The 27699-nt window shown below is 39.6% G+C and overlaps 1 protein-coding gene across 1 annotated transcript in view; it reads right to left on the bottom strand.

The window, feature by feature from the left end:
* Positions 1 to 26135, bottom strand: part of neurl1aa (neuralized E3 ubiquitin protein ligase 1Aa) — a 112159-nt gene extending 86024 nt beyond the window's left edge. Inside the window, exon 1 of the mRNA XM_017698990.2 lies at positions 25731 to 26135. Coding sequence (XP_017554479.1) covers positions 25731 to 25812 — 82 coding nt within the window. The 5' untranslated portion in view covers positions 25813 to 26135. The remainder of the gene's footprint in view (positions 1 to 25730) is intronic.
* Between the last annotated feature and the right edge of the window lie 1564 nt (positions 26136 to 27699).

The following is a 27699-nucleotide window of genomic DNA, read 5'->3' as shown; positions in this document are numbered from 1 at the left end:
CATTAAAAAATAAAATCACAGGTTTAAAATCGCTTCATAGTTTAAAATCTCTACCTTAAAGAGCGTTTTCCAAAAGCTCCATTTTCACTAAACAAAAACACCATTTCTATGTAGACAGGAGGCTGAAATGACAAGAAAAAATGTTTTTGCAAAAAGCTTCACATATACATGTGGATGAGTCCTAACTCTCAAACATTTATGTAAAAGTTGGACCACAGTAAACAATGCTACGCTTCACTGCTAAAAATGTATCAAACAAATGCTGAGCCTCAGGTACAACTCTCCAGATACTGAGATATTATAATGCATATTATCGTGTCCCAATGGGATGGTTGTGTAACACTGACATGCTCGCAGCTGCTTATCCTGGCAAATGCATTGAAAATCTGAAGTGGTATTTTTAGACGTGCGCGCACACTGAGGTCTTTTCACCCTTCCCACACAGCCCAGTCTAGGCCTGAGGGCCCGGATGTGGAGGTGGAGTGATTGAAAGAGGGAGAGAGAGACATGGTGAGACACTGCAAGATAGCAGAGAGGCCTAGACTTATAGCTATGGGTAAGGTCTCAAAAGAAAGCAAAGAAAAAGAAGGAATGATCTGAGCATCTGTTTCTCCACTGGAGATGCTCTTCCAGCACTGCTGGAGAAAGGGGGGAAACCCCACCAGGGGAGTAGCTCCAGGGGGCCAGGCCAAGCACCCGCTCACCCGCCCGCTCATGCATGAGCTCCCTAGTCCTGAATCGCATTAAGATCCTGGCAAACTCCCCCTTTAAATTTACAGAGGAAAAAGCACAGAGAATTCCCCTCAAACTCTCAGGGAACCTCCCCGAGCGGCCAATTGATCCAGTGAGAAACAGTATGTATAGCAGTCCAAGAGTCTGTTTTTGCTTAGTAAGGCTTACGATATGCCTTGCATTTAATTTGTGGAAAAGCGGTCAATGACCAAGGTGACTACGCAACCGAAAAACATGCATTGGTGAAGCTTGGTCAAAAGGGTAATTTGCAGAATTTTCTTCTTACCAGAAATGTAATCGATCAGCCAAGACATGTTTGGCGTCCAAAGTTTGCTTCTTAGCTCAACAATGGGGTTATAAGTCTAAGGAAGCTAACGAGTAATGGAAGCATATACCCTACCAATTAGCACCATGCTAACTGCATGCCTAAGTCACTTGCTTCACTCAACACTTGAAAAATGCACACGCTACCGCTGGCAGCTACTACTGTTTAGCTAAGCATACTATTGTTTACCTATATGATGAATGTTTGTTCATTTTTATAGAAATTAGTGTGTATACAGTGTCAAAAACCACATAAGCATGTCTGAGATTACTAAACAACACATTTTGGGGCAAGTGCAAGTTTGCACAATGCTGACTGGCATACATAAGCTTCCATTTGTTAGCTACATTAGTCTATTAGTCTCATAGCTCCAGTGCATGAATGGGTAAGGACAAGATAGTGGAAAGAACAACTTGATGGGCTATTTATTGGCGCTAAATGCTAAAACAGGCAAAAAAAAAAAAGAAGCAATTTGCGAGCAAAATTTTGGTATCAGCTTTCCCCCACAATGACTGAGATTAGATATCTAATACATCTTATCTGATCCTGGTTCAGGCTTGGGGAGATGAATGTAACTGAAGTTGTCTCTGAGAGTTACAACATGTCAATGAGACAGTCTTACTGCCTTAGTTCTGAATCCAGATTTCCTGAGGGAGTTTTGGCACAGGAACTCGTGGTGCTTCTCTGATGTTTATTATCACTTTTCCCACGCGTATTATAGCATTCACACCCAGTATAGAAGGTGCATTCTGGCACCTTTCATCATGGGAATTCGCAACATATAAGCAAAGTTTGTGAGTCATCACTCTGTTTGACAGATGCACATAAATCTGGATTGACTGGAGAAACCTGAACCCAATGTCATGAGCTTTCAGTACATGTAGTACACCAGGGCTTAGTCCACAACAACAAAGAGATAAGTGGTTTGATGTACAGTGGTGGTGAGAGGAACCAGGGGTTGTAATGTGTACAATGCAAATATAACTGTTTTGTTTATATTCCAAGTGTTTTTCTTATAGAATTTTGATAACGGAAAAACAGCATAAATCTGAAGAAAGTTTTCTTTTGGGACTATTTTGTCTTACAACACCCTGCAAGTACCACCTTACATGTGTTTTAAAAATATATTTGAGGCCAACATCGTAACTCAAAGCTATAATAAATCAATATCTTAGGCACCAGGCAGTGCATTCATAACCATTTTGTGTAATAGTTTTAGGGAGGCATAAAATACATCTGCTTCCCATCACCACCACTGTGAACAATTTGGACTTGGTCAGTTTCTCTACAATGAACTATTTAACATCAATCCACTCGGAATAACTTGGAATAAGACTTAATGATTGTATTATGCAGAAATTGTGAAAAATTGGTGTAATTCCCCTTCACTTTGTCCACATACAACATTTTCCTGATACTCATAATGTTTGTGTGGTTTTGCAAACCAAAAAGAGTCATTTATTTTACATGGCCATTTCTGTCTTGTTTCTGTGTGACATATGAAAGAGTGACATAGTTGGGACAGAAATCTGAAGGAACACTGGAAAAAAAACAATCTTTAGCCATGTCTGGATCCCTTGGAAGGTTGCAAATATACATTTGGCTTCCTGACAGAAAGGAACAGCACGTTTAATAATTTTCACTATTCTTCCTCTCCGAATCTCTGCCACAGACTGTCTGCAGTAACAGCATTCCTTATCACTTCACTGTGAATATGCAGAAGTCCTGACTTTACTGAATTTGAAGGATTTCCACTTATGGACTAAGGGGTTCATGGTATTTTTCATGTAGTTTTTCAACAAACTCTTATTTTTATAAACAAAGGATGTTCTCCCACTTATACTCATTAGTTTCAGCTGCAGAATGTACTGGCTGTTCAGATGCCACTGTGGCACCATGTGCAGCACCTGGAATTGAGACAGAATGTGTTACGTGTTGGGTCATAATCCACAAGATGATGCCAACAATGATGCCATGTTTGTAACCGCAGCATCTGTAATCTGTGGTCAAACTATAGTGAAAAGAACTGTTGAGCTCATTTCTTTCTATGCAATCTTATATTCTAACTCAAGCCTTATGCTCTAACTCAACCCTTTCTCTTTAGTTTGGAGAGGTCCTCACAAGTGTCTCAGATTTGTTTGGTTCACTTGTACATATATGCATGTGGAGGTCTGTGCATCTGGGGGGAGGAGGGGGGGGGGTTCTGGAAATAGCTGCATCTGGTCCAAAGTTTGAGTTTTGTTTCACTGGAAAGAACCTTTTAATGCCCTTAAATCAGCTATCAGGGTGTTCCTGCACTCAGAAAACTACCTTTTGACCTCAAAAAATGGTGATTCCAAAAGGTCATGGCCTAGCAGTTCATTATAAGTGTTAGTGGCCAACATCAGCAGTGGTCTTAAAAGTGAGTCATGGCCATTTTTTTTTCTTTTTATGTACTTCTTTTTATGTAATATTAATGTTCTTGCTGTTATCGTTATTATTGATATTGTGGTGTTGTTGCAGAAGACGACATGGGAAATGTTGCGTGTGTGGACAAATGCCCTTATTTTGAACAGCCACTTCAACAGAGGCAGCAGTGCCCCCCAGCCTAGTGTTAACACAATACAAATTCAGAAAGGGGGGGGGGTGGGGGGGGGGTGCAGACAAAATTCAACAAGGCAAACACAACACACTACACTATCCAAGCAACGGCAACAACAACAACACCACCAAATGTCCACACCCCCTAAACTCCCAATGGCAGCGCAGCCTGTTGATGCCACAATATTTTGCATTAATCCACCCAACCACCAACCTCCCAACCCCCCCCCCCCCCACTCCCCCCATATCCTATGTTTGCACTGAAATTGGTTTGGATCATAAAATAATCTTTTCAATTACATTGGATTACAGCTTTGATTGTGTTTACATTTTTCACTTGTTGCTTATTTGTAATGCATTGTTTTATAGTTTGAATCCAATCATAAAATACTGACTGCTTGAAGGTTCTGATAAATGTCACATGATAACTGCACTGATACTGAACACATGGAATCACATTAAGAGTGAATACAGCCAATACAACAACTTTAGGTTGAAAAGACCCAAAACAATTGCTGCTAATACTGAAATAAAACATTTTTATCCACTATTTATTGTTTGAAACTGCAGCTGTCTATTTTAAACTGTCTTTCCTTGTCATCTTTTGTTTCATACTAATCTCAGGAGGCCACTCTTTTGTTTTTGGACGTGAGGTGGGAACACTTCGACTATAAAGCCAACGTGACTTTGTGTGCATGTGCGTGTCTGTGTGTTTACAGATGTTCAGCTGTTGAGCTATTAGTAATGTAAAAAGCTTCTTGTCATGCTGGGCCACTGAGCAAACTTTAGTGAATAATCCCCTTTTTAAAAAGTGTGGAACAGTTTATTCTCTCTGTTTATTCTTTCGGGAAAGGTCTGCAGTATTAGTAAGTCAGATGAAAGCAGCATATGGTATATTTTTAGAGATGGGTTTTTTAGCATTGAGTCAAAGCTTTTCCAGTCTGTTGCTCTCTGACTCACATGCACACAATCACAATAGCTGTACAGCCAAAACCAAGCAAAATTCACAGTTGATTCAATTTGTTTGATTGTAAATGAATCTCTTTCAGCTACAATTATTTCTTTTTATACAAAGGAATATTCTGTAATAACTCTTCCTCTTGAAATGTAATGTATTTAATCCTCAGGCCTTACTTCTCTCATATGGACACATGGCTTGGAATGAAAAGGGAACCAGTACACCCCAGTGGCCATTTTAGCAGGATAGGCAGAGTAGCATATACAGTATCTCACAAAAGTGAGTACACCCCTCACATTTCTGCAAATATTTTGTTATATCTTTTCATGGAACAACACTATAAACATGAAACTTGGATATAACTTACAGTTGTCAGTGTACAGCTTGTACAGCAGTACAGATTTACTGTCCTCTGAAAAGAACAACACACAGCCATTAATGTCTAAATAGCTGGCAACACAACTGAGTACACCTCACAGTGAACATGTCCAAATTGTGCCCAATTGTGCTGTTGTCTCTCCCTGGTGTCATGTGACCCATTAGAGTTACAAAATTCATGTTAAATTTGGTGTTTTGGGTACAATTTGCTCATACTGGCCACTGGATATTCAACATGGCACCTCATAGCAAAGAACTCTCTAAGGAGAGATAGGAGAGATGTGAGAAATAGAATTGTTGCTCTCCACAAAGATGGCCTAGGCTATAAGAAGCTTGCTAACACCCTGAAACTGAGCTATAGCACAGTGGCCAAGGTCGTACAGCAGTTTTCCAGTACAGGTTCCACTCCGAACAGGCCTCGCCAAGGTCGACCAAAGAAGTTGAGTCCATGTGTCTGCGTCATATCTAGAGGGTGGCTGCAAAAAATTGATGCATGAGTGCTGCCAGCATTGCTGCAGAGGTGGAAGAAGTGGGAGGTCAGCCTGTCAGTGCTCAGACAATACGGTGCACAATGCAATAACTTGATCTGCATGGGCGTCATCCGAGAAGGAAGCCTCTTCTGAACTGATGCACAAGAAAGCCTGGAAACAGTTTTCTGAAGGCAAGTAGTCCAAGAATATGGATTAACTAGAACCATGTCTTTTGGTCTGAAGAGACCAAGATAAACTTGTTTGGCTCAGATGGTGTGCAGCATGTGTGGTGGCGCCCTGGTGAGGTAGTCTTTTGCCTACAGTCACACATGGTGGTGGTAGCATCATGGTCTGAAGTTGCATGAGTGTTGCTGACACTGGGGAGCTGCGGTTCATTGAGGGAACCATGAATTCCAACATGGACCGTGACATTCTGAAGCAGAGCATGATGCCCTCCCTTTGGAAACTGTGCTGCATGGCAGTTTTTCAACACGATAACGACCCCAAACACACCTCCAAGATGACAACTGCCTTGCTGAAGGTAAAGGTGATGGACTGGCCAAGTATGTCTCCAGACCTAAACCCAATTGAGTACCTGTGGGGTTTCCTTAAGCAGAAGGAGGTAACATCCAACAGCTCCAAGATGTCTTCACAGAGAAGTGGAAGAGGATTCCGGTAGCAACCTGTGCAGCTCTGGTGAGTTCCATGCCCAAGAGGGTTAAGGCAGTACTAGAAAATAATGGTGGTCACACAAAATATTGAAACCACAATTTGGACATGTTCACTGTGAGATGTACAGAAAAGCAAATTGACACAATGAGATGTAAATTCTCACAACAGCTATGAATATAATCAATATAATCAATAACTTTTGCCCTTCACTGTTTTCAATACTGTAGCACACTAATTACTTCATGTAATGATTTTCATGTAGGACTGTCACTACTGACTGAATTACTAATCACACAATCTGAGAATCAGATGAATCAGAAAGATGAATCAGATTCTTTTGAAAATGGTAGACACTAAAAACTGGCTGGACAAAAACAACCTGACAAAAACAAACCATGCATAGTATTCAAAATATATTACTGCATAACGATAAACAAGCAACCTAGAACATCAGAAAAACTTCATTAAAAAACCTACATGGCAGAAAATTTACATAAATGGAAATCTCAGGCTCTGTTTCATACAGTAAGAGCTAATAAAATATGGATTCTCATTGCTGATTCATTGAGAAGGTACATTTTAATCAAGTAATCACCCTACATTCTTATATAATCCTGCACAAAAGATGTAATTAAGATCATTTGTAAGTCTGAACATCACTGTTCAACAGAGATGTTTTGTTGATTTTCTCAGTAAAATTCAGTACATCCTCTACAGAGAAAACATGTAAATATTGTACTTTTCTGCAAACATACAATTTAGTGCACAATTTTAAAATATTGGAAAAATTAAACAAAATATGAAACAGAACTTTTGCAGAGGCCACATTTTCAACATTTTAAATTCAGGTAATAAACAATAATTGTGCATTAAAATGTGCTGAGGTGTGCTCACTGGAGATGATGTATAAACTAATTTTCACTCACAAAATCAACAAAACATGTCATTTGATCAGGGGCACCTAAACTTTTGCATGTGACTTCTTGCAGTGTTTTCTTTTTCCAAGAAAAGGACAGTGAGGTGGATGACACAAGGCTTACAGTAAAAGTATGTGTATAGGGTCTTACTCTTAACTGCAGCAAAGGAACAAAGCACTTATCTCCTTCACAGCACCATAAGGCAAACTAGTGATGCTAACGTTGTAGCTAACAGTTGGCACAAGTTGCTGTAAGCATTAGCCACCTTAGTTAGCGACAGTTAATGTTTTACAAGGAAGTCACAGATTAACCCACTTATGTGCTTCTCCTTTTCATAGACATGAGGCTAGAAGTCATAGGGAAATGAAGCCTTGGGGGAAATAAAGGAGAACTGCTAAAATGAGATGATTTGTGTATTCAAAACAGCCAGCATTTGTCACCACTTGTCCTGTGACCGTATTTACTGCAATGCTCTGGCAGTTTAGCAAGATTTACTACTTGTGCACAGCCATGGACAATAACATCACCAGTTTAAATTTAGCACCTGCTCTGTACACTAGAGACTGCTGTAAGCACACTGTACACAGTGGATACCAATTACATACTGGATACTGCAGATGTTAATTTACGAGGGGTAAAATGTGAGTTTTTCATGCACGCCATTGACGTACTACGCCATAAACTGCAGGTCTAAATGAATCTGTAGACTAATGTGTGTGTGTGAGTCTTTGGGGAGAAGTATTAAGTAAAAAAAACGCAGCTTGAGGCCATAAACTATCCAAGGATAAATATATCTGTAATCATGTAGTTCCCACACATACATTTCTAATCAAGCTCTTGAATCATGTTTAGTGATTGGCATGATCATCATGAAGTTATGACAGGGCAGATGACTGTAGTCCATAATCCTCCCAAGATGTATTCTAAGGGTCATCCCTGCTGCTTCACTGAGTTTGTTGATGTAATATTAGAAGAAGGGTTTCAATCAGGTGGCCTTTTAATCAGACATGTTTACACGCTGTGTACGTTAGAGTCCAGCAGTTTTATTCAGCTAGCTTGTGAAGGAATGCAAATCTCATCCTTGTTATTTCAGGATATGAACTCCAGGCTGGTTGTGAGGTAACAGCATTTATCCACAGTGAGCGGTTGAATTGCTTTGTTGCATAATAGGTAGCAAGCCATCCAACAAAAGGCTGAAGTTACACTATGTGGCCTCGGTGCCCAGCAGACATTTGAAAGGTTGCTTTGCGGTGGCTGGCTCTTTTATCCTTTTCATGTAAGTCAGGACATAAAACTGCTCTTGTGTCCTCATCAGACGTTTCTGAGTAGTTCCAGTATTTAAAATGATGTTTCATATATTAGCACTATAACTGAGCTCCTCCAATGAAAAGCCATATATTAGCCATCCCACCCTTTTTTGGATGATCAGTTATCACCTTTGCATTAAAAGGCCTATGTTTTAGTGGCCCCTTTATTTAAAATACATGGCATCAAGCACTGTCATACCATGCTTTTACCATTTGCCCAAAAAAATGATGTTTCTTTGTTGAAAGGGCTCAATTATAGAGTAAAACAGATCACACTGCATCATATTCAGGGGTGTGTTTAGTATTATCAGATAATTTTGCTTGTTGTAAGAACGAGCAAGTGATCTGCTAGTATAGTAAGATCATTCGGTAGATAATTTGGTTACTATTTCCAGGAAGTAATAAGTAAGGTAATCCCATCACAGTTTGAGAGATGTAATTAAGTTGTAATGTAATCCATTTTTGAGTAGCTGCACTATCCACACTAATGTTAACGCTAGCATTATGTTCAGTCTCCCGAGCCTGTGCAGCACTCTGTTAAACTGCAAGAAAAACGTATTTTTGGGATTGTGCTGACTTTTTTGCTTTTCCTTCCTGTTTTTGTGTTTCTCTGCTGCACTTGGATGATTTCGTTTGATTTTCACACCAAAGAACCTCCTTTTCATAATGTAGACTCTCACTTGATAACATGGAATTGCCCATTGTTACCATGCCCCGCAGATGGGCCTGCACTGAATTACTGAAAATAATCACTGCAAGCACAAATAATAGCTATTTTCAAAATGTGTTGTTTTTTGGAATAGGCTATTTAAGTTCAACACAAAAAGTATATCTAATTTGTATTTCAGGGGCCCTTGGCAGATGGGGGCCCTGGGTGGCTGCCTACCTTCACATAGCACAAGGACTGCTCCATATCATGCTAGCTTTGGTTTCTTTCAGTTTTCTAAAACATGTATAGTCATGGCTAGACATTGTCTATTGCCTGGTGCCCCACATTTCATAGTTTGTCTACTAAAAACACAAAGTGGCCACTTGCCTCAGAGATGTTCTTTCTCCTTTACAAGCATGTTTTGTTGGATGTGCTGCAATTTGTTAACTGTAAACATTACAACTCTAGTTGGTGACTGTGCTGCCCTCCCTGTTGAGCTGGCCCACCTCCCTGGCATCATAAATGCTGTTCCATAAGCTGGTTTGCCAAAATCATTCTATGTGAAATAAGGTGGCAAACTAACTGGTATTGCATGAAGAGGCTGTCCCTGCAGTAACTAATGAAACAACAGCATTTTTTATAAATACTTCCTTTTTCAAAGCAACACTTGACAGTTTTTGGAAAATGAAGCATGATTGTTAATTTGTAATAACAATTTATATTTGATGAACATGTTTCTGTTATTCATTGGTGTGGTGGCCTCAGTAGGAGTGCAAATGTTTATGTCTGTCACGCAGTGTACAGGGATAATTCATCTAGGAGTACTAGCATGGCTTGGGTGAGTTGAGTGAAGCTAGCATAGTTTCATTTGCACAATGCTAACTGGTCCCTATCAGCTTTCTTAATTATTCATAAGTCACATGGAAGTCACAGTTATTGCTAGATCTCATGGTGTAATTTGATATTAATGATTTCTCACCTGAACTCTCTTTGAAACAGACTGAAAAAGAGAAATTCTGTTGAATATATACCAAATTTGTCTTTGAAAGAGTAAAGGAGATATTTTTCTATGATTTGTCTGATTTTGGGGAAAGGAACAAACTTTTCATTTTTATATTTTTGCCTTGATTTTGTTGTCTGGAATCAAAACAAGTAGAAAAAAGCTTCAGAGATGAAGCTGTTGATGTAGAATGCAAATAGAGCCAATTCTGTAACTCGCTGTATGATTATATCAACAGTGTCACATCAAAACCTTGTATCTACATTTTTTCATTTGGGCACAGCAGCTGTACTGCACATTGTGTGAATGTGTCATGATGAATGGACCAACAGAAATGCTCCAAATGCTCTGACTTCTTGGAGTAAAAGCTTGTTGCATTAACTGACTATTTTAAGAATGTTTTTCCCAAGATCCCCAAGTTCTCATTTTGAAGATGCTTTTTTTTGAAGCTTTTGGACATCAGTGATGTGTAACTATGTAAATTACCTTTGAATATTATGGCAAAATGATAGTAATGTTCCAACTTCAAGGTTATGAAGTGCTTTGCAATGAGCCTCTATCAACTTCAGTGTTGTGTATAATGGCCTTCTCAGGATTCTCAGACAGGGTGTTTTGGGGTACACTACACTGTGATTGTTTAGTTTCAAAACTTTAAACCTGACATTTTTGCTGCTTTTGTGCTTGGCCTGTAATTGCTGTCCTTAGGTCATTCAATCACTAAAAAAACAATATAATTATCTCCATAATAATGAGTGCACTTTAGAGGTTGAAAGGTTTTTTGTTGATTGGGTGGAATTTATCCCTAATTGAGGTATCTGGATGGAGTCTGTCCAGTGTTCTTAAAACCAAGTCAAGGTCAGGTTAGTGACTTTGGTTGGGCAATTTTTAATTACAAGCGAAGTAAAAACGTAATCAAAAAGTACTTCAGTGTTCCTCAAACCCAGTCAAGGTCAGGTTATTCACTTTGGTTGGGCAGCTTTTGATTGCAAACTTAGGGCAAATGTATAATGTTACTATTGCTGCTCAGGTTTTTCCTCAATTTTCCTTTTTTTAACCCCCCCCTCTGGCTGGACGCCCAATTGTTAGTGAAATTTGTGGACTGGTCTTACTCAGGGAGAACATCAGGCCAAAAATGGCCTCAAAGAGTTCAAGGTCAACGATATCCATCTTTATCCAAGAAACTTTAACTCTTGGCTTTAGACTAAGACTCTAGACATAATCACGTCCACACATGGCCTCTGTAATGATGAAGTGATGATGTACAGAGCACTCCTCCACTCACCAACCCTCTAATTCCTCCGTCTATCCTTGTCTTATTGCACTTAGGTGAGATATTTGACCTCTACTATGATCCTGTACAACAATGGACTGTGGAATATGTTTTTGATAGGTGGGGCCAGGCATGCGCGCCCAGCCTCCACTCCCCCATAAACAGTAGTGTGTTTAACCCTATCTTAGCATGTTGTTGGTGAAGTGTTGAGAGACTTTGAGCCCTCTAGAGCTCACTAAAATCTGCCCCTAGAATACTAGGACCACATAGGTCTAAAATAGACAGTGGTGGATGAAGTACAGAGTTAAAGTAGAGATACCTTAGGTAAAATGTTACTCCAGTGAAAGTAGAGGGTCCTCCCTTTAGACCTCCACTTGAGGAAAAGTACAAAAGTATTTGCCTTCAAATGTACTTAAGTATCAAAAGTAAAAATACTAAAAGATTAATTATTACTCTAATGTATATAATCATTTTTGTAAGAAGACTCCTGCTTTATCAACTCATTTTAGGTGAAATTACACCAGTGTCTCTCTTGGTAAACCAGTCTTTTAACAGAACATCATTAATTAGTCACTGATGTCTATTAAAATGATCATAAGCACAAAACACTGGAGGCAAACAGTTTCCATCAGGGAGAACCGAGTGGCTCTGAAATAACATTCTGCAAACAAGCAAAGTTTTAGTTTAAGATTAATTTGCAACTCAGTTACAAATTTAAGTTTAATAAAAACTTGCTTTAAACTCAGATTCATCAATGAGTTTTCCTTTACTGTATTGCATCTGTTTGGCCATCTAGCCAAAACTAATTTACTATAAAATGAAAGTGTTTGTATAAGTTCAGAAAAAAGACACGTCAGTCATGACTGCATATGAGTACACATTTCTATATTGTGTTCTATTTACACAAAGTTGGCTTAGTTACATAATTTATGTTGAATAGACTCTCCCAAAATTTGATGCTGCTGCACTGATGTTGAACCGAATGCTTGCACTGGGTCAGTATGACCAACAGGTCAAAACAAGCTCAAAACAAAGTGACCGCTGTGCCCTGATTGGTGTTCTTGCTTCTTTCATTTTGACATTATGTTTTTATGCACACACAAACCAAAAGGAAAGACAGACTTTGCTAAATGTAGTGGAGTAAAAAAATAAGATATTTGACTTTGAAATGAAGTGGAGTGAAAGTAAAAAAATCGCCCAAAATGGAAATACTTCAATAAAGTACAGATACACAAACAAACTACATAAGTACAGTAACAAATTACATTTACTTTGTTACTGTCCACCACTGAAAATAGATCCATATGTTTCTGTGTCGTACTATGCTTTCTGTCACCATTTAAAAAAGAACAGTTTTGGCTTGATTGTTGGATGCACTGAGATAGTTCCTATCTCAGATTGCTCAGCGAGCTTATTATCAGAGTGCTTGAAAAAGTGCTCTATTGTTATCTCTCATACTTCTTCTTATTCTTCTTCCACACTTTTCTGCAATTAATGCAGCCCGAACCGATTAACATACAGACTCTGTTCAAACTGCGTTTCGGTGCTGTGACTTGTGCTATGTGTTTTTGGAGTCGATTGGATTGGAAGTTTTTAATAAAATTCACTTTAAAATGAAAAACCTCCCATAAGAATGAACGGCGGAATGTTCAGAACTTCACATTCTAACTGACATCGATGATGTCACAGCAGGCCACTCAGTCTCAGACACAGCTGATCACGCAGAGAATCTGCTTTAAAATCCTTCAACTTTCACCTAGAAACTCCATTTCAGTTTTAAATGGTAGAGAAACTTGGCCTTTCTGAAACTTCAAAATATCACATCATTTTATCAGTTAGCTTTAGAGTTATGAGCATTTGTTTGGCACTAGGCACAGAAAACTGCCCCATTCACTGCCATGTAAGTTTCTCAAAATCAGAATCTGCTTATTTCAAGATTTTCTCTGTGTTTAACTTGACATAACTCAGACATTTTCTTCTCAAAACACACAACATTACACCAAAATAATCCTCAAGGGGTCTTATCTCACACCATCTATCCAGTTAAGCGATAGAGTAAACATTTCCAGAGTTATGACTGTTTGTTCAGAGGGTGCAAATCGGACTCAAACATGGCTTCTCCACTAAGAGCTGCATAACAGAGTGACAATTAATTTGAATGACCCCCCCAAACACATACATCTCTCCCTCTCACACACACCACACAGACACACACACACACACACACACACACACACACACACACACACACACACACACACACACACACACACACACACATACATCTCTCCCTCTCACACACACCACACAGACACACACACACACACACACACACACACACACACACACACACACACACACACATCTCTCCCTCTCACATACACCACACAGACACACACACACACACACCACACAGACACACACACACACACACACACACACACATACATCTCTCCCTCTCACATACACCACACACACACACACACACACACACACACACACACACACACACACATCTCTCCCTCTCACACACACCACACAGACACATACACACGCACACGCACACACACACACACACACACACGCACATACATACGGAGGTGTTGTTCACCTACACAAAAACACACAGAAACACACACACACTTGCAGCTCTTTTTAAGCACTCTTGCAGTTCCTTCAGGAAATGCACATCTAGTTCTTCTTGTTATTATAATCTTAGAAAGCTTATTACAGAATTGCTCCATCAGAGGAACAATAAAAGGCCACTAAAGTGTGAAGTATATTTTAAGTCATATATTTTCTTGTAGAAAGGTTTGACACAAACAATATATATCAATACAAATGCAACCATCTTACCATATCAAATGTACATATAGGGGGGTGGTGCTGGAGCCTATCCCAGAAGGTCATCAGGCAGAAGGCAGGATACACCCTGGACAGGTCGCCAGTCCATCGCAGGGCTTAAACCAACCAATTATAACAAATTATAACCTACACTGTTAGAAATAAAGGTTCTGCACAGGTACATATTTTGTTCATCAAGGTACAAACAATGTAAATGTGCCCTCAAATGTATAACAGTAGTTTCAAGGTCCAATTGTGTACCTTAACTATGTTTTTCCAAGTGAAAAGTACATATTGTATTTTCTTGTATAACCTAATATTTTAAAACAGAACAATAAAATCCTGGAGAAGCCTGGAGATGAGACGGGGTGTGTGGAGTCAATACAAGAAAATTTTATTTTAATGGATTGTGGTACAGTTATGTTCCCTGACTAAAGGTACTGAGATGTACCTTGAGGGTCCCACCCCAGCGACGAGAGGAGCACTGCCCCGTGACAGTTTAGTACCTTTATTTCTGAGTCTAATAGTGATACAGACTCAGTAGGCCTTACATAAGTTACATTAAGTGCCTTTATTTTCACTTAATAACAAAATGGACAACACTATATGTTCACGTGAAGGATGCAGTTGTATGGAACTGTAATATGGTCATATGACATTTGTTGATTTTGAAGTGAAAATAAATGAACCTTTTATATTCAATAAATGAATCTTTTTATAGTTTTATTTTTTCCCCAATATGTAAAGTAAAATATAAATAGAAATTTGGACTAAAAGTTTGTTCTCTGTAGAGGATGTGTTTATTTATTTTTATTATATCAATATGACATGCAAACTGACCAGGGGAGTTCAAATTTTCGCGTATAGTGTACAAGACACGTACAGCGTACGACAGGTGTGGATTTTACAGGGATAGGCTAGTGGAAGTTCTTTTGCCCACTTAAAAAGGTCTCCTTGCAGTTCTACACTCCCTTTGTACTACATTTGAATATTTCCAAACCCAGGGAACACAGGTTTGCTTGAAACAGGTTGTCTTGTTTTCTATGTAAAAAATGCCACTGTGGGCTTTTACTCTCTGCTCTAAACTGTAGATACTAGGCAGAAGATGAAGAGCCTCTGAGGGTTTTAAAATTCTAACCCAGTCCAGCTCCCCTTAATTTAGCTGAGCCATGTCAGGAGGCTGTCATAAATGAGCTCTGAGCCATTATTCAATGCATTTGCAGCAGATAATTGTGGTTTTTCACATTTTCCTGCCTTTTCCAAAGTAAGCTGAAATGGACCAGAACTAAGCTGTGGTGTCCCAAAGGGGATAATCCTACATCTTTGCATTTAACGTATGAGTGAGTGGGAATGTGTGTGTGCGTGTGCCTGTTTTCCCTTGAGTTTTAGGTGCAGTATATTCCCCTATATGAGGAAACCCTTGTGCTTTGTGTGTATGCGTGTGTCCAATGTCAAGCACCCTACAAGTATGTGTGTGTGGGCATGATCAAAGAGCAATCAGTGGTGTGATCTTCCCCCACGGAGCTCTCTCAGCCTCTTATAGATGAGAGCCAATCAGACGGCCATTACCTTACAGGCTCTTCTGCTCTCCGCTGTGTGCTGAGCCCAAGAAGTAGCTTCCACTGTCATCATTTCAGCAACAGGTCAGACACATGCTTGCTGCAACTGGACTCCATCCATTATTTCAATCATTGTGGATTGCTTATAATATGCATTTTGATATTCTAGTCAACAATAACTTATACATCATATATCAATGTCTAAAGACACATGATCATCCATCATTTCTTCAGAAATCAAGGGCTTTAATAAAGAGTGTTTGGTACAGTAACACTTCTGCTCTTCTGGAAGGCTTTATACTAGATGTTAGAACACTGCTGTGAGGATTTGATTGAATTCAGACACATGAGCACTAGTGAGCTTAGGCAATGATGTTAAATGATTCATTTTGGATCCAAAGCAAAACAATATCATAAATCAAATGGTACTTTGTATGTGTTATTCAATATTGCATTTTTGGGAACAAGATATAAATACAATAAAATATGATAAAAAATGATCAGTTATAATACATTAAAAATAATATAGTATTCTTTTAATAAGCTTGTAATTATCTACCTTGAGAGTTTACATCTTCATACAAATAATTTAAATACATTTATCTCAAAAGTTGCATTTATCTGCAAACAAACAGATCTTATATTTTTGGAATCACAGAATCCAAACTTTTTGTATGATCATTGGTATTTGAACCAAGTATCTATGTATGAGTGTACTGACCTGGGTTTGGGTAAACTGGTTTATACAGTTTCATTCATTAAGGTATGAAAAATTGTACTAATAAATGATCGTGAACATACATATTAGAGAGCTGATAGCTGATGATGCCATTCTATGTATAGCCATGTGAAGCCAGTTGGCCACCATGCCTGTCTCCATTTTGAAAAATAAATAGTTGCCTATTTCTTTAATGTAAACGTTTTCCAGAAATTGCAAAGATTTTTGAAAATGCAGAGGTCTGCTAGATATTCCTGCAACAATACACAATGTAGGAGTCATGGCAAGAATTTCATGTATATCAGTGTTAAAGTTTTATTTGATGGCTTTTAAAGTTACAGTTACTAACATAGTTAGAAGCTGACCGTGGAATCAAGCAATCAAATTTCGATTTTTAATGGCTGAAATCAACTTCATGAGAAAAGAAAAACATCACTGATGGCCTTCTGGAAGTTTTACATATGTCACTGATTATGTGTATGAGTGGAAGCCCATCCAAAGCTTTCGGTCTATTGTTAGATTGTTGGTTCTATTGTAAAGAGTCACTGTAAATCAGCTAAAATAGGTAAAATATATGTTAATATATCTGTTACAATCTTCAAGTAAATCATAGAATGTCAAATGACCACATATGATCTAGAATAGAATTAGTGTTCATGTGAATAACAGTCAGCTCAGTGCTAACATACTATGTGCTTTTTCCCCCCTAATTTTATCCTAAATTTATCTAAACTTGTTCCCAAATTTTTGAAACTTATAGGTCTGATCTGAAGCTCTAAAGGTGAAGGGTCGCCATTGGTTAAACGCATAACACTACAAAAATTCTTTAGTGAACACTAGCACAATAATGCCATGCCAAGCCACAGTAAATTTCCAGAGTAAAATGCACTCTATTAAGAGAAATCAGATGTTGATCTTTCCAAAGAACATTAAGACCCTGTTTACACCTGGTCACTTTATGTGACCAGTATCTGGATTGCATCCTTATAAGATTTTAGCCACATGCAATCACACTTGTATCTTATTGTTATTGTATTGCATTGAATGGCACAGAGTTCTGTGTTAAACTCTGTTTCTTTTTCTCTTGGTGTCTGCAGTGACATATTTGTCTCTAGCAGTATCTGAGCTCAGGACTGTCTTTCTCTCTAACCTACTGGTAACTAGCAAAGATACTTTCTCTAGATTGACAAAGCACTTCTTGTAAGTCGCTCTGGATAAGAGCGTCTGCTAAATGCTGTAAATGTAAAGGTAAACTTAGTAGTCCAAGGTGTCTCTGGTTATTCAGACTGAAATCCGATCACTGTGTGGGACGGAATATGCAAATCCGCTTGTTACGTGGCAACCGATTACCAGCGGGAGGGGGTTTGGTTGTTCAATTTGTCTTAGAGTTATATACTACACTCACTGGCCACTTTATTAGGTTCAATTGTTCAATTGCTTGTTAACACAAACAGTTAATCAGCCAATCACATGGCCACAGATCAATGCATTTAGGCATGTAGAGGTGGTCAAGACAACTTGCTGAAGTGCAAACCGAGCATCAGAATGGGGAGGAAAGGTGATTTAAGTGACTTTGAATGTGGCGTGGTTGTTGGTGCCAGACGGGCTGGTCTGAGTATTTCAGAACCTGCTGATCTGCTGGGATTTTCACACACAACCATCTCCAGGGTTTACAGAGAACGGTCAGAAAAAGAGAAAATATCCAGTGAGCGGCAGTTGTGTGGACGAAAATGCCTTGTTGACGTGAGAAGTCAGAGGAGAATGGGCAGACTGGTTCTAGATGATAGAAAGGCAACAGGAACTCAAATAGCCAACCAACATCTCTGAGGAATGTTTCCAACACCTTGTTGAAGAATTGTGCCACGAAGAATTAAGACAGTTCTGAAGGCAAAAGGGGGTCCAACTCTTTTACTAGCAAGTTGTACCTAATAAAGTGGCCTGTGAGTGTATGTTGGCTATAACATGTTGGCTATAACACAGGGTTCCAATGCATCTCAGACCACCTCCTGAAGTGGTTTGGGCAATCAGATTTGTATCTGTTTTAAATGTGTTCACATTTGCATTTCATATGGATTGACCTTATTCAGATATAATAAAGTGACCAGGTGTAAATGAAGTCAAAATATCTTCAGTTTTGTCACATAAAAGTCATTTAAAGTCTGTGAAATTAATGCAAGTCTATTAGAGACACGTACTTCTGGGGAGTATGTACTTTTAGAAGCCGTGGTTTTAACAGCGCTCCCTCTGCCGGCGATCTAAGTTTGTAACATGTATTTCTATGTGTAGGACCGATGCCTGGAAATCTCTCTTTTTCCGTTATGTTTCTCTCTGCCGACAGTGTGACACTCATGGAGCATGTTCATTCACCCAGGAGCACTGCAGTCTGGGTAACGTCCACCCACCTGTGTGTGTGTGACTCAGCTCATGCTCACTCTCTCACAGATGCACACACACGCAGGCAGACGGGCACACACATACGCATCTTGCACACAGACATAAATTAGAGTGTGTAGAAAAATGGGCGCACACACAGAAACTCTTCTAATTATTTCTGGACTGGTTGCTGTGCACCTCATCCTCCTCCCATGTGCCCTGGATGGAAATTATATAAATCAAATCCCTTGACAGTCTACATACTATTTCAGCCAAAACTGACGGTGCATACATTGCGCTCCAAAATGAGTTTACTGCATTTGCTCACATCGTTTCACGTCCAAAATCTCATCAACAAGAGTAATTATTCTGTCAGAGAATGAAGGCTACTTTAACAAGAATACTTCAAATAGAAATGATTGCCTGAAAGCTTGACAGCTGTACATTGGCACTAAAGCATGTGTGATTATACTGCAATAATATATCTATAATATATATATAAAAGATCAGAAACACCTATATTACTGTTCAAAAGTCTGAGACCACCCTTTATTAATTTAATTTCAGACAAACAGCCATAAAGTACAACACATTTCTGAGTAAATCGGTTGTAAGATAATCACTTGCATGAGAAAAGGGGAAGACAAAGGAAAATAAGTTTGAAAAAGCAAGATTTTTTCAAAACTGCAGTGATTAAAAGATGCAGAAAAAATAGGACACCTCAACCATCCAAGACCTGGTACAGCACCAAAATTGTCACCATCAGATAAACAGAACAGACGGTACTGACAAAAGGAAACAGATAAAAAAGGTGCTGGTGCTCTCCGGACAATGGACTGACCACATCAGAGTCCAGACCTCGTCATTGCTGAATGCATTTAGGACTGCTTAGATCATGAGTAGCAGAAAATACAACCACATTCTAACACTAAACTTTGGAGGTGTGTAAAAATGTCCCTACAGATTCCTTAAAAAAAACTGAAATGAATACTCAAAAAGAATGTAATAAAGTATATATTAATCTTATACATGGTAATATGTATTAAACCTTTACCATGTAGCGCCACCTTGTTGGTGTACAGTTAGGGACTGTAACTTATCTGTTCATCTGTTATTCATACTTTGGACTTGGCTATTTTTGGCTGGTGGGCTATTCTCAGCCAGTAAGTAACAGCACTGTAACAGCCTGATACTACTCATACTATGTACCCTACACACTACCATACTGCGACCTCGTCAATGCCACTGCTGTGCTGAGCATGGTCCTCCACCCACACAATATCTCATCAGCAGTGGTCATGTAGCAGACCCTTTTCCACCGATGAATGGGGCAGAGGATGGCTGATAAATTGTGTAGAAACAGATAAGCTGTGAGAAGATAAGAAAATGACCAGTGAATGTGAGTACAAGATTTCTAATAAACTGGCTACTCCTTAAAAGTATGGGCATAGTTCTTAATCTTCTATAAAAATGGAACCTATAATTAGACAAAACACTATTCTGTTGTAACATTTACCTTCAGATGACAAGAAAGGGCAGAACAGATAAACAGTGGAGATGGACAATGGAAGTAGCCATGATGTAACAAAATCACAGCCTATGGTTCATCAATTTATTTCCTGCATTCTGGTGTGAATGTCTATGACTGTGCTGTGTAATTGTAAAACTACGGCTCTCCATGTGCCAACCCCACCTTATTCTATCATTACCCCCACCTCAGTAGCACTTAAGGGACAATCACCATGGGAACGGTTTACATACTCCGCTGTGTTGTCAAGGAGAACCCAGCTGGGAGGATAATAGACTTCGCTGGCCCTGCTGCCTCTCGTCCTTATTCAGCACACGCACTTATTGATGCTGGAAACACACAGTCATGTACGCATGCGCACACATATTCACACATTCAGTCTGAATGAGAACTCAAACATTCATGGACATCTACAGTACAGCGTTTGTGAATGTAATTATGACAAATGAATGCTTTTATATAAGGCCTTCCAGGAAAAAACGGAGACCAAATGAATGCCTGCAGATAAGCTAACCAGTCTGAACTCCACTGATGGTGAATGAACAGTGTATGGAACTGTTTCTGCTACTGTCTGAGCTGAGAAATTTTATAAAAATGTTATGAAGTTCTAGGATTACTCTACCTGCCCAAATTGTAAAGAGGGATATTTTTTAAATGATCTGCATAATTTAGCTGTTGAGATGTAAACAGAATCAGTCAGTGTGGTTTGATATGAAGTGGTACATTGTAGAGATTCAGATTTGTTTCCAGTGGTGGTGATACGAACCAGAATGTCTACAACTTAAATGTAGCAGCTTTATTTATTATCCAAAATGGCCAGTGAATCTTTTTGAGTCTTTATGTGTGATGCTGACATGATAAAATAATAGTAAATTATAAAAATATGCTTTCTTTGGGTGCTACTTTTTCTTAAAACACTCTGCCTGCACATTCCTCTCTGCCAGAAACTTATAATGTTCCTCAGATGTCTGGTTCCTATCACTACTATTGTGAATGCTGACTCGTTTTCTCTCTTTAATCTTAATGATATATATATGCAGACATTTTTAACAATCTATTTTCAACAAAATTCAGCCTAAAGTGCCTGAAATTCTGACTTTTTTTGAATAGCATCAAACATGATGTCTACTGGGTAATTCAGATTTGAACCCATGCTTGATGCATATATTTAAACTGAATTTTTTGGTGACATTTTACCAAAGGGCAGCGTTCATAAGGCAAAATAACATTAGCATAAACCTAATACTAATCATAATCTAATAAAAACTAATATAAATATGTATAGGAAATTATAAGGCTGATTCCAACAGGCATGATCTGTCATAAAGGCTACTTTTGTCCATCTTAATGTGTTCACCTCAGCAAGTGTGTCACGACTGGCTCCTCCCACTGCTCCATGTGCTTTGTGTTTTGGTCTTGCAGGTCTGTTTACATGTCCATGTGCTTCTTTGTTTGGTTTCCTCCCAGTCTGGCCCCCTTGTTTTCTTGACTCCGCCCCTGATTTGTTCCACCTGTGCCTTGTGAACAATCGTTAACCCTGTTGTATTTAAGCCCTGTGTTTTCCCCTGTGAGTTTGCTGGTCTTTGTTGGATGTATGTATTGGATATACTGTTTGATCATGTTTGTCTTTGTTTGCTGTTCGTTTGTTTGTTGGAGTTGTTTGGGTCCTGTGTTCTGTTCGTCATGTCTGAACCCCAATCTCTTCGTGTTGGCGTTTTGAACCTGGACTGTCTTGACCCTGATTTTGGATTTGCCCATAATAAATCTCGCTTGTCTCCGCACAAGCGTCCGTCTCCTCATTGCTCCACTTTATAAAGTGTTGTGATGAAGTGTTGTTTTTTTTGGTTAACTTATGTTTGGAATTTTAACAACTTCAATTTAAGTGGCCAGGTTATAGTCGTGGGCAGACGTTTAGGTGTCCCTGGTCAAATGACATGCTTTGGTTATTTTCTGAGTGAAAATAAGTTAAACATCCTCAACAGAGAGAACACAATTCTGCACATTTTAACACACAGTTACTGTTTATTTGCAGAATTAAACACATTAGGAAAAAATGTGGCCAGTATAAACTTTATGGTAAATTTTAGCTACTGTATGTTTTTTTAAATTTTTTTTTATTCCAATATACTCAAGTCAGCAAATAAAAAGAAATTGTGCACTAAAACTTGCAGGAAAAATCACATTTAAGTGTGTCTTCTGTTGAGGATGTGTTAACTAATCTTTACTTAGAAAATCAAACAAAAACAAAACATAATATACCACAACTGTAAGTTGTTGTAAGTTAAAAATAATAATAATATTTGATATCAAAAACAATGTTTCACAAAAAACTTTATCAAAGGTGAGTGAGATCAAAATGAGACACACACATATATATATATATATATATATATATATATATATATATATATATATATATATATCACTATTGACTAACAGAAATGACCTAAAATGACTTGAAAAAACTCATTCACTTACATTAAAAGGTTTCATTCATTCACTTACAAGTAAAGTAGGGTATCTATCTATGTGTGTGTGTGTATATATATATATATATATATATATATATATATATATATATATATATGTATATATATATATATAAACTACAGGGATTTCAATCCCAAACAAAATTTGACCCGGCAGAGATTAAAGAACTTTTTACAAATGGTTCTGTATGGCACCAAAAAAAAAAACAGGTTCAGCTACTGTTGCACATCACAGAAGCTTTTTCTGGTAGTACATAGAACCAATGTTTGGCTAAGAGTGTAGCTCTGTTTCTCTGCAGTCTCTGTTCCTGCTAAATTGCACTTCATGCAGATTGGAACACTGGCAGCTGCTGTGCTGTCCTCTACTGATCTTCATTTAATAGATAATCAATGAAACCATTTGTGAATGGCTGCCTGTTTGCTCTTTTCCATGTCTATAAACATCCAGAGAGTTTCCTGTTGCTGTGTTAAACTCAGAGAGCACTCTTTGGCCCAGACTTTGTGAGTTAATTGCACGAGAGAGCAGTCAGAGCAGCCAGTGATGACACTCATTAAAGACTCCACCAATCAGACTCCCACTAGCACGTCTTCATTTTAATATAATGACTGCATGCTAATGAGGGCTGCAATTATCATAACTGCCGCTCGTGGGACGATGTTCATGATCAAATGCTCACACACTTATGCATTATTCAAAGAGCCCGTGGCCTCACAGTGTCTTCAGAGTTTCTTTTTCGTCACAAAAATATGTGATTAAATCATAACCATCTGCTTCATCAGTCCTAATTGACCGAGGGAAAAACTGGTCCATAAAATGAGAAATGCTGGTTAAACATTTCGCTAGTGAGCCACTTTGCTAGTTATCATAGCTGTCAGTTAAGATAACAAAGGGACAGTGGGCTCAGCGTGTTCAGATAACATTACAATCTGCTGTGGTTGTTAACCCTTTTTAAAGATTTCTCTTAAGCAAATGTTGAGCAAGCAAGTCAACATTTATAAAACTGCTTTTGTGGTGCTTAAATGTTACTTTTAGTATGACAAATTTTAGTTTGTGACGTGTTGGTATCAAGAAAGCTGCAGTTGTGCTGTTTCTCAGTATGTCTTTGTGCAGAGGTGTGAACTGTTCACAGCAGGGGGTTCTCACTTTTCCCCTTCACCCCTCAATATCAGCTCAACACCAAGTCACATCATTTCACACACACACACACACACACACACACACACACACACACACACACACACACACACACACACACACATTTGTTTATATGAATTATGGGGACACACATGAATTTCCTGGAGACTTTAGCACTAGCCTAATCCTAACCCTTATCTTCAACTTATTCTAAGCTTAAAACATACCTACCATAAAATTGTATGTTTTTGTTGTGGTGACCAGCTTGTGTTCCCCAAAATGTGAATGTATAAACAGGTTTTGGGCCCCACAACATGGCATAAACTTGGTACACACATACACACACACACACACACACACTCAGCCAACAATGCCCTAACAGAATCACAAGATCACAAGGGGAAATAGTTTATATGATTATTATTTATATTATATTACATGTAATCACGAGTCCATTTCTATTCTGCTGTCAGAATGGCTAAAATGGGGTCTGCTGAAAAAGGCCTTTAATTATTATCATTTATTACCTGCATTATTAAATGGTTTTGATGTAAACAAAGTCATTCTTAGCCTTTTAACGTGCTTTTTTCTCTAAAGAAAATGTGGAGATGACCCAGACGTCTGAAGGGCTTAATGGCTCTAAAAGCTCTCTCACAGAATGTTAGTACATGAAGTGCATTCAGACACACTGCCTGAAGCCTGAGACATTGTTTTCTGATGGATCTGAGAGACAGGATGCTCTAAAACATATTTATAAAATCCATTTATGGTGGAGTGCTACATACCGGGTCCTGTAAGGCAAAATACTACACAAAGAAAACATTTTTTCCAGAATTATCACTATTTTACCATGACTAGCATTACATAAAAACTAAGAATACATGTGATGGTTTACTAGTTGTTTTGGATGGTAAATAAAAGGCTACATTTGAGTTGAATACACTCGTTTCTCTACAGTGAGCCACTTCACATCAACCACGCTGAATGACTCTGTTTACATCTTGAGACTGAAGTGTACAGAAACTTTGGCTGAGTTCAGCTGTAAGTCTGTAAAGTAGACTCATAGGCCCTTACAAAGTTATGTGAGCAGCAGTCTGATGCTTCCTGTGCTTCGTGAATCGAATCTGCCTCCTGAAGCACAGCCCTGAACAGGGCAGGCTACATATCTTCAGCATGGTGAAATGTATAAGCAGGACTTAAGGAGAGGAAGAGGGACACGTGAATATCAGACTCATGAGGAGCTGGTGCTTTCAGCTTCAGCACGAGCGCTGTTCTTCAGCACCACCGGATTAGCGTTAGCCTGAATGGATTCAAGTGTCTTAAAAATCAACGATAATAAAAAACAGTAAAATCCAGCAGGTTTCAGAACTAATAACCCAGCGCGAAGCAGCCGTGGACCATGTTATCAGACGGATGAAAACTAACGAACCTGAAGTCAGATTCTTACTCGCCAACTACTGTTTTTTCGAATTTTCCCGTTCCACCTTAAATGGTGCAGAAGTTATCATAAAGCCTCGGGCGACAGAATGCAACTGCTGCAGCATTTAAGGTGGAACGCGGAAATCCGAACAAGTAGCTGGTGAACAGGAAGCCAACTTCAGCCTTGTTGAAAACTAGAATTAAGATAGTTACTATTCGTATTTGTACGAATATAACATTGAACCAACCCTCAAAAAACTTCGTTTTACAGCAGTAAACAGTCTGTTCGTGCTAGCTAACTCCAGTCTGAATGGAAATGAGTGGCTAATTACATGAAGTTCAGCGAGTGCAGGGCTAAAGGAACCACAGACCTGGGCAGACTTAACTCCCATGCCCACTCCACTGACCTTTGTGCGAGTTTGGAAGTCTCTGGAATCTGTTCTGCTGTCCTCTCTGTAGTGTTGAAATGCCGGACACACTGTTGCCCATGACTGCTCGCTTCGTCCAGATGTTCACCTCAAGCTCGGGTGGGAAACTAGCTGTGTTTTACGTCTTGGCAAAGAGTGAAGATGACAGACAGCGTCTTCACGCAGAGGAGAAAACACGCTCACGAGCCGAACGGTGTCTGTTACAGAAAGCCACCAGCTGTGGAAACGCGCGAGCGGCAGCAGGCTGGCCGAGAGCTGAGGACCACCAGACCATGCAGAGAGAAGAGATGTTTGTCCTCCAACACTGCTCTGCTGGTACTTTTCCTCTGGAAACAGCGCTTTTCTGTTGTTAGGTTCCCTTTTTCGGTGGCTGGTGAGTGAAAGCCGTTGTCACCCAGCTGTCGTGGCTGACTGACTCTCCACACGTGTTTCAGCAGAAATCCCCTCAGGATCCCACAGCGCAGCTTTGATAGGCGCATCCTAATGACCTGATAATCCCACTCCAGCCTGGCAGCGCATTCAGCCTAGCTCAACAGTAATAATAATAATAATAATAATGATAATAGTACTATATATATATACACTGCTCAAAAAAATAAAGGGGACACTTAAACAACACAATATAACTCCAAGTAAATCAAACTTCTGTGAAATCCAACTGTCCACTTAGGAAGCAACACTGATTGACAATCAATTTCACAGCTGTTGTGCAAATGGAATAGACAACAGGTGGAAATTATTGGCAATTAGCAAGACACACTCAATAAAGGAGTGGTTCTGCAGGTGGGGACCACAGACCACTTCTCAGTACCTTTCTGCTTTCTGGCTGATGTTTTGGTAACTTTTGAATGTTGGTGGTGTTTTCACACTCGTGGTAGCATGAGACGAACTCTACAACCCACACAAGTGGCTCAGGTAGTGCAGCTCATCCAGGATGGCACATCAATGCGAGCTGTGGCAAGAAGGTTTGCTGTGTCTGTCAGCATAGTGTCCAGAGGCTGGAGGTGCTACCAGGAGACAGGCCAGTACACCAGGAGACGTGGAGGATGCCGTAGGAGGGCAACAACCCAGCAGCAGGACCGCTACCTCTGCCTTTGTGCAAGGAGGAACAGGAGGAGCACTGCCAGAGCCCTGCAAAATGACCTCCAGCAGGCCACAAATGTGCATGTGTCTGCACAAACGGTTAGAAACCGACTCCATGAGGATGGTATGAGGGCCCGACGTCCACAGATGGGGGTTGTGCTCACAGCCCAACACCGTGCAGGACGCTTGGCATTTGCCAGAGAACACCAGGATGGGCAAATTCACCACTGGCGCGGTGTGCTCTTCACAGATCAAAGCAGGTTCACACTGAGCACATGTGACAGACGTGACAGAGTCTGGAGACACCGTGGAGAGCGATCTGCTGCCTGCAACATCCTTCAGCATGACCGGTTCGGCAGTGGGTCAGTAATGGTGTGGGGTGGCATTTCTTTGGAGGGCCGCACAGCCCTCCATGTGCTCGCCAGAGGTAGCCTGACTGCCATTAGGTACTGAGATGAGATCCTCAGACCTCTTGTGAGACCATATGCTGGTGCGGTTGGCTCTGGGTTCCTCCTAATGCAGGACAATGCTAGACCTCATGTGGCTGGAGTGTGTCAGCAATTCCTGCAAGATGAAGTCATTGAAGCTATGGACTGGCCTGCCCGTTCCCCAGACCTGAATCTGATTGAGCACATCTGGGACATCATGTCTCGCTCCATCCACCAACGCCATGTTGCACCACAGACTGTCCAGGAGTTGGCGGATGCTTTAGTCCAGGTCTGGGAGGAGATCCCTCAGGAGACCATCTGCCACCTCATCAGGAGCATGCCCAGGCATTGTAGGGAGGTCATACAGGCACATGGATGCCACACACAATACTGAGCCTCATTTTGACTTGTTTTAAGGACATTACATCAAAGTTGGA

This window comes from Pygocentrus nattereri, chromosome 12, assembly GCF_015220715.1.
Source record: "Pygocentrus nattereri isolate fPygNat1 chromosome 12, fPygNat1.pri, whole genome shotgun sequence".
NCBI lineage: Eukaryota > Metazoa > Chordata > Actinopteri > Characiformes > Serrasalmidae > Pygocentrus > Pygocentrus nattereri.
Note: the sequence above shows the minus strand (reverse complement) of the source record. Positions and strands in the feature narration are given on the sequence as shown.